The sequence below is a fragment of the Ochotona princeps genome, chromosome 22 (genome assembly GCF_030435755.1).
Source record: "Ochotona princeps isolate mOchPri1 chromosome 22, mOchPri1.hap1, whole genome shotgun sequence".
Lineage (NCBI taxonomy): Eukaryota > Metazoa > Chordata > Mammalia > Lagomorpha > Ochotonidae > Ochotona > Ochotona princeps.
Genome location: NC_080853.1, coordinates 9,984,648 through 9,999,767, shown reverse-complemented (window position 1 = coordinate 9,999,767; position 15,120 = coordinate 9,984,648). Strand labels below are relative to the sequence as shown.

The window sequence follows — 15,120 nt, the reverse complement described above, 5'->3', positions numbered from 1 at the left end:
AGCATCAACTTGGTCCTGGACCAGGCCCTAAGATCAAGTGCACAAGGAAAGCTTGCAGTGTGGGGTTCGGGATTCTTCCTTGGCAGGCTTGGAGACACATCTGAGAGTCCCATCCTGGTGCCCGGCTTGGAGGCACATCTGTGGGTGCCATCCTGGTGCCCGGCTTGGAGGCACATCTGAGGGTCCCATCCTGGTGCCTGGTAAGGCCTGGAGGCTATGTGTATGGGGGCCACTCAAAAGGTTGGGATTACAGGTACTGACAGGATACTTAGAGTTGCAGGGGTTAGGCCAGGGCGGCCCAGAGCGTGAGGCCACTGCTGCTAGCTGGCACTGAGGTCCTTCTAGTGCTTAGAGCTTCAGAGGCTGACATATTTACATTTTCTCTTTCCTGGCAGAAACCTGGCTCTTACCATCTATCAGTTATTGGCTTGTTCATCCTATGTGTATTTAAATTGGTTTTAGAATTATTTACCCAGGGCTGCTGTTATGGCACAATGAATTTGACTACTGTCTGCAACACCAGTATCCCATGAGTGCTGGTTCAAGCCCCAGCAGCTCCTCTTCTGATCTAGCTTCCTGTTAATGCACCTGGGAAAGCAGCAGAAGAATGCCCAAGTGCTGGGGTCCCTGCCACCCACATGGGAGACCTGGGTGGGGTTCTTGGCTCCTGGCTTCAGCCTGACCCAAACCTGACTGTTGCTGACATTTGGGAAGTAAACCAGAGCACAGAGGATCTCTCTCTCTAACTCTGCCTTTTAAATAAATATGATGATTCTTTTTAAAATAGCCGCAAATTATTTACCTATACCTCAATATGAAACAAATTCACCAGAGCCCTGCTCTGCAGGATGGAATAAAAGGACTGCTGGCCAAGCGTTGATTTGAAAATGGCACATGAGGCCCAGAATAATAGCTCAGTGACTAAGTCCTCACCTCACATGCACCAGGATCCCATACGGGTACCAGAGTGTCCCAGCTGCTTCACTTCCCCTCCAGCTCCCTGCTTGTGTTGTGGGAGGGCAGTGGAGGGGTCGTTGGGACCTTGCACTAGCATAGGAGTCCTAGAAGAAGCTCCTGGCTCCTGGCTTCAGATCAACTCAGCTCTGGCCAATGCAGCCACTTGAGAAATGAACCAGCAGATGGAGGATCTTTCTGTCTCTCCTTATCTCTGTAAGATCTGCCTGCCCAATAAAAATAAAGAAATCTTCAAAACAAGAAGGAAGGAAAGAGGAAAAAACGAAAGAAAGAGAGAGAGAGAGGGAAGGAAGGAGGAAGAGAGAAAGAGAAAGAAAGAGAGAAAGAGAGAAAGAGAGAAAGAGAGAAAGAGAGAAAGAAAGAGAGAAAGAAAGAAAGAAAGAAAGAAAGAAAGAAAGAAAGAAAGAAAGAAAGAAAGAAAGAAAGAAAGAAAGAAAGAAAATAGTACCTAAGAAATTTCTGTGAAGCCCAGGAGCTTACCCACTCGGGTTTATCGTTACCAATGGGGCAGGTCAAAGCTGGGAGCTTGTGTGCACTGTGAGAGGGGAGCTACCTTGGAGCGAGCAGTTTGGGTGACCAAGGACAGTGAAGTGGGAAGAAACACACTAAGCTCCACCCTGTTGGTAAATGCATTTATTGATCCTAGAGCTGACCCTCTCCAGCTTTTGGTAAGACTGGCCTGGGGTTCCTAAGAGTGGGAACACAGCACTGCCCTGAAGCGTCTGAGCCTTCCCATCCCACACAGGTGAAGTTGAGGGTTTTAGCCTTCAAGGAACTTCATCCTGAAAGAGATAAAAGATACTCAAGAGATCTGGGAACCCTGAGAGACAAGCTTTCATCTCCAAACTGACCAGTCCCCGGATATTCCCCAGCTCCATGGGGCAGGAATATTTTCAGTGTAACAACGTAAGTGTCCACTTGTGACTGGATGCAGTGACGGTTCACTGAACAGAGCCAGGTGGGGCCACCTGGATTGGCTGTGTGACGAGGGACTGAGAGTGGAGACTATGGTTAGACATCCAACGGAAAGTTAGGCCTCCCTGCTGCTATCTTGGTCTGCTGGTTTGTGAAGCGCTTTCTGTGTTGGGAGGGCCTGGGGACACTCCCTTCTGCTATTCTCTGTACCTGGGCTTGGAGGGAGTTTCAGTCACCTGTTTTAGGAATCGCAACCTCCCTGGTGCTCCTCCCCAATCCTGCTCACCGGGGTTCTCCAGCAAATGTCCCCACAGTAGGACCAGCAGCAGGTGAATTCCGCATGAAAGCATTTATAATTCCGTGTACATTTCCGCAGACAGTCACGAGTCTTTGGCTCTCCCCAGCATTCCTGAATCAACCATTTTCTCCCTAGGATGGGAGACAAGATGCTCAGGGGCTGACAGGGAAGGGCCCTGTAGAGAGGCTTCTGGACTGACCCCCATCTTCCCCACAGCCCGCCATGGCCTGCTCTGCACCCGCACATCTAACCATCATTGGACACCTCTGGGGACTCCAGAGAAGGACTTGTATGCCCCCTAGAATTGCCAGGCCCTCCTCCAAGATCTCCATTTATATAGAGGACAGCCTCTAGCCTCCTTGCAACATGTCTTTCATCATTCAAGGAGAATCAGAAAGATGCCCTCTCCTTCCTCTTCCCCACATTCCTCCCTCTGATAATAGCTCAGCCTCTCTCCAAATTCTTCTCTCTCGCCCAGTTATCTCTGCAGCCCCACTAACGCCATTTCCTTCAGATGACCCCCACCCACCCTTGCTGCCAGATCCATCTTATGGCTTGTTGGTGTAGAGTTCTAAGAGATCCTGTCACTATGGTTGATGCCCAGGTTGAGTGTCCCTTAGCCAAAATGCTGGGGACCAGGGATTTTTTTTCAGGTTTGGGAACTTTTTCAAATATTGGGGAAACAGGACACAAATCTAAACACAAATTTTGTGCATCTATACCTTATATACATAGACTGAAGCAAATTTGAGATGATAATTCTAGTATTACCTCTATTTTGGTCTACCCATCACAGTAGATCAGGTGTGAAGTTTTCCACCCACAATGTCAGGTCAATACTCAGAAAGCTTTTAGCTTTTGGAGCATTTTGGATTTCCAACTTCTGGATCAGGATTGCTCAACCTATATTAACAACTATCCGCTTGGCACGTAGCTAAGGCACAAAACTTAGAAGTAGGGGAAAGGAGAAACTTCATAGTGGTGTTCCACCCTCTTTCTAGCTTATGGAAACTGGAAAACATAACTGCTACTCATGGCCAGGTTCAAGGTCGATCAGGAAGCAAAGATCTCCTGTTGGGAATTTCGCTCTCCCAAGGAAAGAGCACAGCCCCTCCTCCCTTGCTCACCAGCCCAGCCCCATCACCTACTGGAAGGTGCGCTCCCCTGCAAATCTCCCAGCACAGACAGCAGCAGCAGGCAGAAGCATGTCAGGAAGAGTGGTGTCCAGAGCTTCATGATGCTGATGAGGTATTGCTTCTACACTCTCCAGGGAATGATTTTGTCCTTCCCAGTTGCTGCTAGCAGTTCTAGAGACACAAATGGGGAGAAGACATGAGAAGCAAGATGAAGTACTTGTGAGAATTCTCTTTTTTTAAAGGTTTATTTCTTTTTATTGGCAAGTCAGATTTACAGATTGAAGGAGAGACAGAAATATCTTCCATCTATTGGTTCATTCCCCAAGTAGCCAGAGTAAGCAGATCCGAAGCCAGGAGTTTCTTCTGGGTCTCCCACACGGATGCAGGGTCCCCAAGGCCATCCTCTACTGCTTTCCCAGGCCACAAGTAGGGAGCTGGAAGGGAAGTAGAGCAGCCAGGATATGAACTGGCAACCATATGGGATCCCAGGCATGCAAGGAAAAGACTTTAACCACTAGGCTTCAGCGCCTGGCCTGAAAATTCTTAATCTTCAGTCTTCTCCTTACCCCTCCTGTGCCTGCGCCTGCCCAGCAGCACATGCCTAAGCCAACCGTGTGCTTTGCTTATGTCACATTTTCTATATTGACAGACATGTAGGTTGGTTCTACATCGTAGCTACAGTGAGTGCTGCTGCCACGGACATAACAGTGTAGATGTTTCTTCAAGCTTCTGACTACAATTTCTTTGTATGCAAATCAAGATTGGAGTTGCTAGACTGTATATTTAACATTTTCTATGTTTGACATCTTCCAGGAACCTCCTTACTGTCTTCTGAGGCTGCATCAGCTTAAAGGCTGACCACAATATACATGAGTTCCCTTCTCTCCACATACTTATCACTACTTTTTCTCTTTTGACCTTTGGATTATAGCTAGCTTGCCTTGGGTGAACCAGTGTCTCATGTTTTGCCTTTTGTTGGCACTTCCCCATTGATTTGTGAAGTTGAACATCTTATAGTATTGGCTACCGCCTGTATGTCTTCTTTGGAGCTATGTCTAATCAGGTTCTTTGCCTACTTTTCAATTGGATTGAAAGTTGGGTGTTAAGCTATTCACTTGCATGCTCACTTCATGTATTTTGAATGTTGACTCTTCATCATACTGGTTTGAAAAATATTTTCTCTCTTGGGTTGGCATGGTGGCATAGAAAGTTAAACCATTGCCTGTGATGCTGGCATCCCATATTGGAGCACTTGTCCAGATCCTGGCTGCTCTGCTTCCCTTGCAACTGTCTGCTAATGCAACTGAGAAAGCTGCAGAAGATGCTCCAAGTGCTTGGGCCCTGCCACCCACGTGGGAAACCCAGACAGAGTGTTTCAGGCTCCTAGCTTCAGCCTGGCCCAGCCCTGGTGGCTGAGGAATGAAACTGCAGATGGAAGATCTCTCAGTCTGTTGCTACTTCTGTCTATGTTATTCTGCTGTTCAGATACATAAAATCTTCATATATACATATATATATATGAAAACCAATTTCTTCCATTTTGTCAAATATGTTGTAATTTTTCTCATTCTTCTTTTGCGGTGCAGAGCTTGTTACGTCGATGCAAGTCTGCTTGTTCGTGTTTGATATTTGTGTTTTTTGCCTTCTCCAGGACATTACCCAGACCAATCTTGGAAAGATTTTTCCCCTAGGCTTTCTTTTAGTAGTTTGAGGACTTCAAGTCACACTTTTCTATCTTTAATGTGTTTTGACTTGCGTTTTGTATCAGATGTAAGATGAGGTCCAGTATAATTCTTGGATGTGTATATTTAGGCTCCCAGCGCCACTTTTTGAAGAGATTATACTTCCTTCGTTCCATTGTGCCTTCTTGGCACCCTTGTCAAAGATGAGTTGATGCTATGTGGGAGGAAACGTTGTATGCATTTATTCATTCTGTATTCTTTTCTTTTGGTCATAGGCCTACTTCCATGCCAGTACCACCTTGGTTTGGTTACTGTAACTTTATAGCATTCATATATTTTGGATGCACAAATGTAATGCTTCTAGCTTTGATAAAGAAAATATGATGTACAATGGCATATTATTCAGCTATAAAAAGAATGAAATTCTACACTTGTAGAAAAATGGTTAGAACCGGAGGATATTACATGGAGTGAAATACACCAGACATAAGAAGTACCTCATATTTTTTCAAACATGTGGAAGCTAAACTTTTTTAATGACTCAAAAAATAAAGCATCTATTTGGCTACAAATAATGTTTTACCAAACTTTATTTTACACCTTTGTCAAACAAATTGGTAGGAATTATATACTACAAAAGTTTCAATGATTTTGTGACTACTTTAAACTTTAGTTGCTATTGAGGGCCGGTCCAGTGGGGATTGCTGGGGGTCATTCTGACTGGGCTGCAGCTCCCCCTGTGTTACGTGAGCGCAGAGTGTGTTGGACAGGGCTGGGCTGGGCCACAGCACTGTGGTTTGCTGAGGATGGAAGGCAGAAGACACTGACTAACTCCACCAGTGAAGCTTGACAGAACATTGCTGGACCAATGGAGACTCTGAGGTGGACAATGACAGCCAATCGACCGTAGAAGGATTTCCTCATCCTTGGAGCAGCAATAGCAGCAGCACCTCAGATTTATCAAAACAGCTTGACCAGAACCCCCAGAAAATGCTCTTCCACGGGGACCCATCAGGTGGCAGTTCCCCATCCCCAGGCACTGATGTGGTTGAGAGGCTGGGCATGGTTTCTCCTCTTATGTCCCCCTCTTCCCCATACACAGGAAGAAGAGAAAATGTGTGAACAATGGTTCACCCCACTATCCCCTGGTCCTCGACTCTTCCCACCCTGATCAATTATGTAAACATCATCAAAAACATCATTTTTTTAAAAATTTACTTGCTTTCTCTCAAAAGACTATGTTTTTCACTGTCTGCACAGCTGCTTCCAGATTTTTTTTCCTCCATTCATGTTGATTTATTCTTTCAGAAAGATACGCATCTTACCTTAATCTTCTGAGGAAGATGCTCTCCCATTTGTCACACCCCAGCAGGGGCTGTTGGTGTAGCCCAGGGGGGAAAGCCAGACACACACTGAAGTCAGAGAGGTTGGAATCCCAGCCCCTACACACTCAACATAAGCCGGTAGCACATGTGACTCCCCAGAGTCCTCGTCTCCTGGTATACCAGTAGCAACGTTGCAAATGTTGAATGGAGGAAGCGCTGGGTGCTGAGTAGATGTGAAGTCAACAGGAACTATGGTCCGCGAGCTCAGGACAGCCAGCAGGACTAGCTCCGTGGTGGCTTCTCCCTGTGAACAGTGTGGACAGGCATCTAGCCCTCAGAACACGTGCTGTCCCGCCATGGAGGAACAGCGTGGACAGGGAACCAGCCAAGCAAGCCAGAACCAGAAGCCTCTGCGGGATGACACTCGCAGCCCTAGGACTCCGACCCCCGCCTACCTCGGAAGACACCTGGACTGAAGTGGCCAAGGATTGTCTCCCTGGTGGCTCTCTGAGCTCTTTGAGGAACCGTGGAACCCTGGACAAGTGGTAGGCTGTGAGCAGAACAGACTGAAATGACTCAAGTTTTCATCTCACTTCTGGTTGCTGCAGATCTGTGAGTTTCCTGCCCGATCACACACTGAGTCCACACAGAACGCTGTCTCTAAATGCCTCCTGTTCGTGCCTGGGGACCTTAGGAAGACTCCATTTCCTCTTCTAGGTCAGAACAGCCTTGCAGCGACCAGTTGGTCTCTTGCTCCAGCAGTCCCCTGCAGAGGCTATCTGTGCAGTGCCAGGCACAGCAAGTGGTCCAGGATGTGCGCGGCACAGGGAGGCACACACAGCCCGAGGGGAGAACAAAGCACTCAGACCTGCTCCGCTGGGGAATGAGCTCTTCCAGCCTCAGGCTCAGCAGGACCTGAGGCAGGAAGTCAAGCGGAGCCCTTCACCCTGTCTGTGACTTTGGTCAGCTCACAAACGCCATCAATGTCTCCCTGTGTCATGGGAAAAGAGAACCCTCATGCCTTGGGGTCCTGTGAAGATTACACTAGTCTATATCGAAGCTGCCAGCAACTCACATCACTCCTTTCTGGTTTCACTTTTTCCCCCTTAAAAAGAAGGGGGAGGGTGGCATTGTGGCAGAACAGGTTAAGCCGCTGTCTGTGATGGCAGCATCTCTTATGGTCTGTAAATTTAGAAAAATGAAAAAGGAATCTTACTTCATTCTTCACAAGAAAAATCAGTGTCGCATGGTTTAGAGTATAATCTGAGCCAAGGGGCCAGCACTGTGGCACTGTGGGTTAAGCTGCTGCACCCAATATGAACACCAGTTCAAGTTCCAGCTGGTCTACTTTCTAACCAGAGAAGTCATGGAAGACAGCCCTAGTACTTGGGCTCCTGCCACCCACATGCGAGACCTAGGTGGAATTTCTAGGGTTCTAGCTTTAGCATGACTCAGCCACAGCTGTTGACGCCTTTAGGGAAGGGAACCAGTAGATGAAACACCTCTCTTTCTCTTCTCTCTCTCTCTCTCTCTCTCCCTCTCTCTCTCTAACTCTTCCTTTCAAGTAAATACATAAATACATTTTTAGTATGAATCAAAGTTACAAAACTTTTCAACCAAAATGGAATCCAGGTGTTCCCATTTCCTAGACAGTAGTGCAGTGACTAAAAACATAAACTCTAAAGTCAAATTCAAAACTGGTCTCCATTGCACAATTAGTGGACAACCTTGTACATACAAATAAACCTCTGCCTCAGTTTTTCCATCTGTAAGTAATTATCCTAAAAGTACCTACATCATGGGATACATGTTATGATTAAATAATTTAGTATGTATAAATTGCTTGAAATACTGCCTGGTATTAAGAAACTCTTATAGGAGTTATAATTAATTCTGTTTCTTTTAAAGATTGGTTTGTTTTTATTTGAAATGCAGATCTATAGAGAAAAGAAAAGACAGAGAGAGAAAGGTCTTCCATCTACTGGCTTATTCCCCAACTGGCCACAAGTGTCCAAAGTCAGGAGCCAGGAGCTTCATCCAGATCTCCCATTTGGGTGCAGGGTCTCAAGGGCTTAGGCCATCCTCTGCTGCTTTCCCACGCCGTAAGCAGGGAGCTAGACTGGGAGCAGCCAGGACAGGAAGCAGCACCCACACACCCACATGAAATGAAGGCGCTTATAGGTGGAGAACTAGCCTGTGAGTGGTGGTGCCAGTCCCTACTTCTGCTTCTATTATTGTCAGATTTATTCCTTTTTTTTTTTTTTAAAGTACCAAGATTTGTGTCTTTGCTATGGAAGGCCAAAGAAGGGAAAGGAAGCAGTCTTGTTAATTCCTTGCTCTGCTGGTTCTACCCTCTGTGGTTAAAGATAGGCAAAAGCTCTGACCCCTTACATTACTGTGATTTCTAGAAGAACGTGGGACTCACTATCAGGGGGTCTAATCAGTTGGGACCTTCACCTTCATGGCTGGGTACCCAAGCACTCAATGATCAACTTAGTGCCCAGTCCTAGCCCTTGGGGTAGGTGAGCTCAGTTCTCTCAAGTATCAAACCCAAAATATAAAACCAGCTGATGCTGAGACTCTCCCACCAGCAGCCGGTGGCACCATGAAGCTTACTCAGCTGGCATCTCTTCTAGGAACCCTCATCTTCTGCTCACTAACCCCCCAAGTATTGGGTGGCGTTGAAAATCTTCTCCAGGCCATATGTGGGGACCTCAAAGGTATGAAGTTAAGGCAGAAACTAAATTCAAAGACCAATGAAGAATGAGAGAGAAAATGTTTGAAATAAGTGTGCTGTCTTGGTGGTGCTAGCATCATGGGAGCACCCAGGGATGCTGAGGGTACCAACTCGGGACATTGCTGACCATGGAGTTGTCATTACGATATGTTAGATGAAGAAAAAATCAGGTTTGATACAGATAAACCCTTTCACAGATAAACAGGCTTTGCGTGCCAGTCAAACATACTAGGAATATTTCAGCATTTTTTTTTCTTTAAAGCACAAAGACATAGGAAAAGACAGACACACAGATAGATCTCTTGTCCACCACAACAGTCAGGGTGGAGCCGGGATCAAGGACTCAGATCAAGGTTTCCCACGTGTGAGGCAGGATCTCAGCTCCTAGAACCACCACCTGTGGCCTTCAAGGGTTTGCATGAACAGAAAGCTGACAGCAGGAGCAGAGGCAGCGTTGAAACCCAAACATCCTGCCGAGCAACGTGGGCATCCCGAGTGGCACCTTGACAACCGTGTGCCAATGCCCTACCTCTAGAAGCATTTTGAACTGGGAAATTTGGGAACAATTTCAAAGATCCAAGACTCTTTTCAAGACTATGTCCTGGGATGAGAGAGCACATGGCTGTAGACTGAGCAAACAGACTCATTTTCAGCATCTGGGCTCTGAGCGTGTAGAAAACGCTTGTTTCTCTGCTGAAAGAAGATTATAACGTATAGGAAAGGCAATCGGATCTTATTCCGTAGTCTTCGTATTCAGGCTCAGTGCCTCCTCGGTGACAGGAAATGTCTATACCATGAAGCAAATCTTCAGTCTAGCTGTGCCACTTAGCATGTGTGGGCTCTTAGCATGTGTGACTCTGTTACCTATTGCCTCTTAGCCTCTGTGCCTATAGGTGGAAAATAGAAATACCTACTTCAAAGGGTGTTTGTGATAACAAGTAAATTATGCATGTGACTGTACTCCAAAAGTAAGCTTTACGAGAGAGTAAATTCCAGGGAAACACCTATTTGGTGTGTTGTCAATACAAGCATGTTTGCGGCTGCTTCGACCACATACTACCCAACTCTTACCAGTAAAAACAGGATTTGTCCCCATGAAGGCAAGATAAGTTGACAGGGAATGGGGCGAAAGTGCATCAATTTAACCATGCTGCTTCTTGTTATGGATCCTGCTTTGAAATAGCGCCAAACACAGTTACCTAACTTTTGCGATAGAATATTGTGAGTGTATGTAATCTCTAGAGTGTTCTGAACTATATACTCTGTGTGGGCAGTTAAAAAGGAAAGAAGATAAATGTGGAGGAGGGGCAAATCTCACCTTTGTAAGCTGTAAGACATGAAATGTGGGTGAAACTCACTCTTTTGCACAAGCTAGTGACAGAACCCCCCTCAGTGCTCAGGACCACCACCTGGAGGGTCACCAGTTTGACCCACTCAAGGGCCACCTTGCCTAATGACTGTAATTCCAAGAGAAAAATCAGATGTCTTCCAGGGACCTTAAAGTTAGGCATGTTTTCAGACTAAAGTGAGGCAGTCTTCCTTCCCAGTCCCAACAACTCCTCTAACTCACTGGGAACCTCCCTTACAGATCCCTGCAAATTGGATGTCAACTATGGAAGCTGCTATGAAATACATTTTCATTATTTCTACAACAAAAGTTCCAAAGCATGTGAACGGTTTTTGTACTCTGGCTGTAATGGCAATCTGAACAACTTCCGGCTTAAAATAGAATGTGATGTCACCTGCGTTGAAGAATACCGACAAAGGTAAGTAACCCAGTCTTGTCCTGGGTCCTTGAGAGAGGAAAAGAGGCGGTTCTAAGATCCTAGATTAGAGTAAATGGTTCAGGAACTAACTCTGATTTGGGATGGGAAGGCAGAGGGTTATTCTGATGAAAGAATTTAACAGTTGGGTTGGATCTCAGGATTGTTTGCCGTCAAGAAATCCAAAGTCCAGAGAGAACACACGAGCTGACACCTGCTGAACGAACACCATATACCAGGAGCTTCATGAGGCAATTCACATATAATGGGATAATTTGAAATTAAAGATACCAAACCCGATAGAGGTAAATGACTGGTCCAAGTTTTCATTATAAAATATCTTGGGTGATGGTCACTCCATCTTACACACACAAGATTAATCATACAAAATTAACGCACCCTCAGACCTTGAAATCTCCATTCTGTTTCACACAATTAAGCTCTGAGCACCCCCTTGACCATCTCCCAGCCACTGGAACTGCAGAAGGTCAGTAGAGCCTAACAGGACCAAAATGGGCTGATTCCCAAGAACAGATGGAGCATCCTTAGGAATAACTCAAAAGCAGAAATTTTCTTTTGCTCATTTTGAATTCCCATTCAATCTTTGCGACAGCTGGCACCAAGGAGGCAATAAATAAGTTTGCAGTGACCAAAGAAGTGAGAAATTAATCTATGGAAACAGAAGGAAAAAACCCACCGAAAAACAAAGCATCCTCTTAGCTTACCTTAGGATACATAGAACCTATAGGAGCCCAAGGAGACATTTCACAACCTGTATCACAGATCTGTTTGGGTTTTGTTTCATATTTCCTTTTTTATTTTTGCTTAAACAGGATTGAAAACAGAGCAGATGAACTCAGAATTGCTTCATGAACCATCGGAGATGGTGCAAGGAAATGAACAGCACTCCTTTTAATACTTCCGTGGTTCTTGAAACTGCAACTTACTATTTTCCTGGCTCTTTTGTTGTCTGTCCTTGGAAATCACTGCATTGCCATTAGAGTGTCAGCATTTTTGCGTCACTGCTCCTTCCTCTGCCCTTGCCTTGGCTACAGAGTGTCGGCTGCTGCAACCTGCTGGACCTCCCCTAACCCTGTGATATTTCTCAGACATTCACACGATAATAACACTATCCCACAAGTAAGCTATCGAAACTTATAAGATCTGTTTCCCTTCCTCTATTGATTTGAACTTCCTAGTGGAATCCCAGTATCAAATCTGTGTACCCTTTTGACCTTGAAGCCAATTCTAGCAGTGAATCTTACACTCATATAAAATAGCCCTACATTTACAACAAATGTTTCTTGGTTGTTTGCTGAGTCGTGTCTCCCAAGCCTTGAAAATCACCTGGTCCTTTTTTATGAGTGGCTCTTTGGTCGTATTTCAGGTCTGCCATCATTGAAATGTAACTTGGCTATTATCAGTCCTCTGTGAAAAGGAATCTTCTCTTCTGTCCTGTTACTGTTTCAGCTACTCCTCCCTCCAAAAAAAAAAAAAAAATCAAAGAAACATCAATTTTCAAGAATCTTGAATATAAGTTTACAAGATCAACATAGCCATGTTTTGCTCAGCTATGAAAAATCTCAGATCAGGAATTTTTTTCATATATTTGAGTTAAACTCCCTAAAGTAATAAGACATATTCTGGTACCCATAATTGCCCTCTGTGTACCCACCCTGTCTATTCTACACACAAAACCCAATTGCCCAACTCTGAGTCACAACCTGGACCGTTAGGTAGATCAACATCAAAGGCATTGCAAGCCAGAGAGACTCTGCAACCAGGTACACAATCCTGAGCAAACAAAATAATGTTTAAAAAAGAAGAAAAAGAATAGGTAGATAAAACTAAAAGATAATACCTTGAAAAGCTTAACAAGCTGCAGAAAGCATTGGCAAGCCAATTAAGTAAAAAAAAAAGTGGGGGGGATGTTCATCAAGAGGACAAATAAAAATTATAATATACTTGTTCAAAAGTGGCAATATAGAAATGAAAGTATATGAGCCAGAGTATACACAGAAAGATGGATGATTTCGGAAAGCTGATGTTTACTGAAAAAAGTATAAACCCAAAAAACATGATCGAGCAAATCTTCCACACAAAACACAAAATAATAAACATTTTATTCTTTGTAAACCAAGGATATTATTATACAGGTACTTACATAAGAAGACATGAAATGTGTTTTCCCAAAAATGTATTGACAAACATGTCATGTAATAATAATAACAGAATATTGACCATTATAACACAAGCCTAATAATAGGATGGAATGGATAGGTTAGAGCTCACATTTTGCTTAATTAAAATTCAAAATTGATGTTCTTGATTCACAAAAGTTGAGTTCAACTATTTATCTGTTACTACTGATCTACAATGAAATTTCATGAGCGTTATCTTTGGAGATGTGTTTCTATAGAGCTGACGGTGTCCACAGGCCCACGCATCACTGTGAAGGCTTGACGAAGTTCTAGGAGCTCCTTCGCTTGAAGGTGACCTTTAGCCTGTGATTATATTGCAGATCACTCACAGAGGAGGGACAGAGACGAAAATCTGTCAGGGTGTTCTGCATTTTCACAGAAGTGATCTCAGAATTTCTTACAGAGCACATTTGAGTCAAATAGAACATGAGGGTCATGATGCAGAGTGAGCAGGAAGTTTCATGCCTTGTCCTCACGGAATTAACACTTTGGAGGAGGCCTGGAAAGATGGCTCAATTGACTAATCCTCCCCTTTGCAAGCACTGGGATCCCATAGGGCACTGGTTTACGTCCACTGCTCCGCTTCCCATCCAGCTCCCTGCTTGTGGCCCGGGAAAGCAGTGGAGGACAGCCCAAAGCCTTGGGACCCTGCACCTGCGTGTGAGACCCAGAAGAATTCCTAGTTTTGGATTGGCTCGACTCTGGCCGTTGAGGCCATCTGGGGAGTGAACAAGCAGATGAAAGATCTGTCTTTCCTTCTCTGTCTGTAACTCGACCTTTCAAACTAATACACAAATATGTCTTTAAAAAAAAGTTGGATGGGAAAGGGACACTAATCTCTCTAGTAAAAATTATAAATCACAATCACTTATTTGTGAATAAAGCACAAGATGCTAGAAAAAGAGAACTTAGTAGGTCCACAGATTTTAAGAAACACTTCCCACAGGAAGTGACATCTGAGCGGATATCTGAGGCATAAAGAAGGAAAAACCAGACAAAATGGAAGTCGACAGGAATTCCCAGCAGAAGGGAAAACACACCGGCCTTGAAGCACAGTTGCATCTCCTATGACCGCTTAGTTGACTCTAGATGTTGACACGCACAAACGTAACTTCACACTGGGCAGCAGTAACTTGCTGCTCCACAGGTTTCAGTGTGCAATGCCTCCCTCAGGAGAGTGCTAAAGCCTCACTCATGAGGGAAACTAAGGCATCCTCACTTTCTAGAAGGATGGGATTGGCAATGGGTTGATGCAGAGAAAGAGCATATCCAAATTCATTCGAAGAGTCTTTCACGCTAAGGGAAAAAATACAGACTTTTGGCCGACGTGTGAGCTAGCTGCCTTGAAGTAAGGTTGACGCATCAATGTCTTTGCACATTAGACACCCCAGCTGGAAGTTCCTGTTAAACACAAAGAAATTCCAACCTAAACGTTCTAGAAACAGGTTCCAACCTTATTTCTTCTTGCAAGTCCTATAAGGTAGAACCTTACCTTACCCGCTGCCCCAAATCCTCTCGCCCATGGCTCTCCTCACATGAAATAGACAAACATGGGTTATTTCCTCCAATTTCCCCCCAAGCATGTAAGTTTCCTCTGCTCTGTGGGAAACGTTTTTTTTTTTTTTTCCTCCCTCTGTCTTTCAACAAAATGGGGCTGTAAATATTTTTTCACCTTTTCCTGAGGTTTAATGTGTGGCAGAGGGCTATCTGTAAATCAGGAGCGGTTTTCTCGTCCTTACACTGCTGAATCCTGGGAGCCCCAAATGAGGTCCTAACGGTGGGTTTTAGCATCCCAGCCAGCACCACAGAGCTGAGCACGACCTGTTCTGCACCTGATTGATTAAAAACACCTTCTCACTATGACAGAGCACTGCTGGGCTCACTGGGTGACAAAGCCCTTCTCAGTGCCCTTCCTTTAAGAGATCTCCACTGGGGCCCGGTGCGATGGCGTAGTGGTTAAGGTCCTTGCCTTGCACGCACCGGGATCCCATATGGGCGCCAGTTCTAACCCCGGCAGCCCCGTTGCGGCCACTTGGGGAGTGAATCATTGGACGGAAGATCTTCCTCTCTGTCTCTCCTCTCTGTATA

General features: G+C 45.0%; 2 protein-coding genes across 2 annotated transcripts; one reads left to right on the top strand and one right to left on the bottom strand.

The window, feature by feature from the left end:
- Positions 1 to 1,591: 1,591 nt before the first annotated feature.
- On the bottom strand, positions 1,592 to 8,794 carry WFDC11 (WAP four-disulfide core domain 11). Its single transcript, XM_058679880.1, has 4 exons — positions 8,789 to 8,794; positions 3,337 to 3,445; positions 2,177 to 2,319; positions 1,592 to 1,757 (listed from the first exon to the last, which is right to left on the bottom strand). The coding sequence occupies exons 1-4, from the start codon at positions 8,792 to 8,794 to the stop codon at positions 1,743 to 1,745; spliced, it is 273 nt and encodes a 90-aa protein (XP_058535863.1). The 3' UTR covers positions 1,592 to 1,742.
- A 99-nt stretch (positions 8,795 to 8,893) lies between these two features.
- Positions 8,894 to 10,838, top strand: SPINT4 (serine peptidase inhibitor, Kunitz type 4). Its single transcript, XM_058679879.1, has 2 exons — positions 8,894 to 9,051; positions 10,657 to 10,838. Exons 1-2 carry the CDS (start codon positions 8,937 to 8,939, stop codon positions 10,836 to 10,838), a joined length of 297 nt encoding a protein of 98 aa, XP_058535862.1. The 5' UTR covers positions 8,894 to 8,936.
- Positions 10,839 to 15,120: the final 4,282 nt, after the last annotated feature.

Excerpts from the sequence above, each read along its gene's own strand:
- WFDC11 (XM_058679880.1), bottom strand. Across the intron at positions 2,320-3,336 it reads GCAGGGGAGCGCACCTTCCA|GGAGAAAATGGTTGATTCAG; the intron begins GTAGGTGATGGG and ends CTCCCATCCTAG.
- SPINT4 (XM_058679879.1), top strand. The coding sequence starts at position 8,937 with ATGAAGCTTACTCAGCTGGCATCTCTTCTAGGAACCCTCATCTTCTGC. Across the intron at positions 9,052-10,656 it reads CATATGTGGGGACCTCAAAG|ATCCCTGCAAATTGGATGTC; the intron begins GTATGAAGTTAA and ends CCTCCCTTACAG.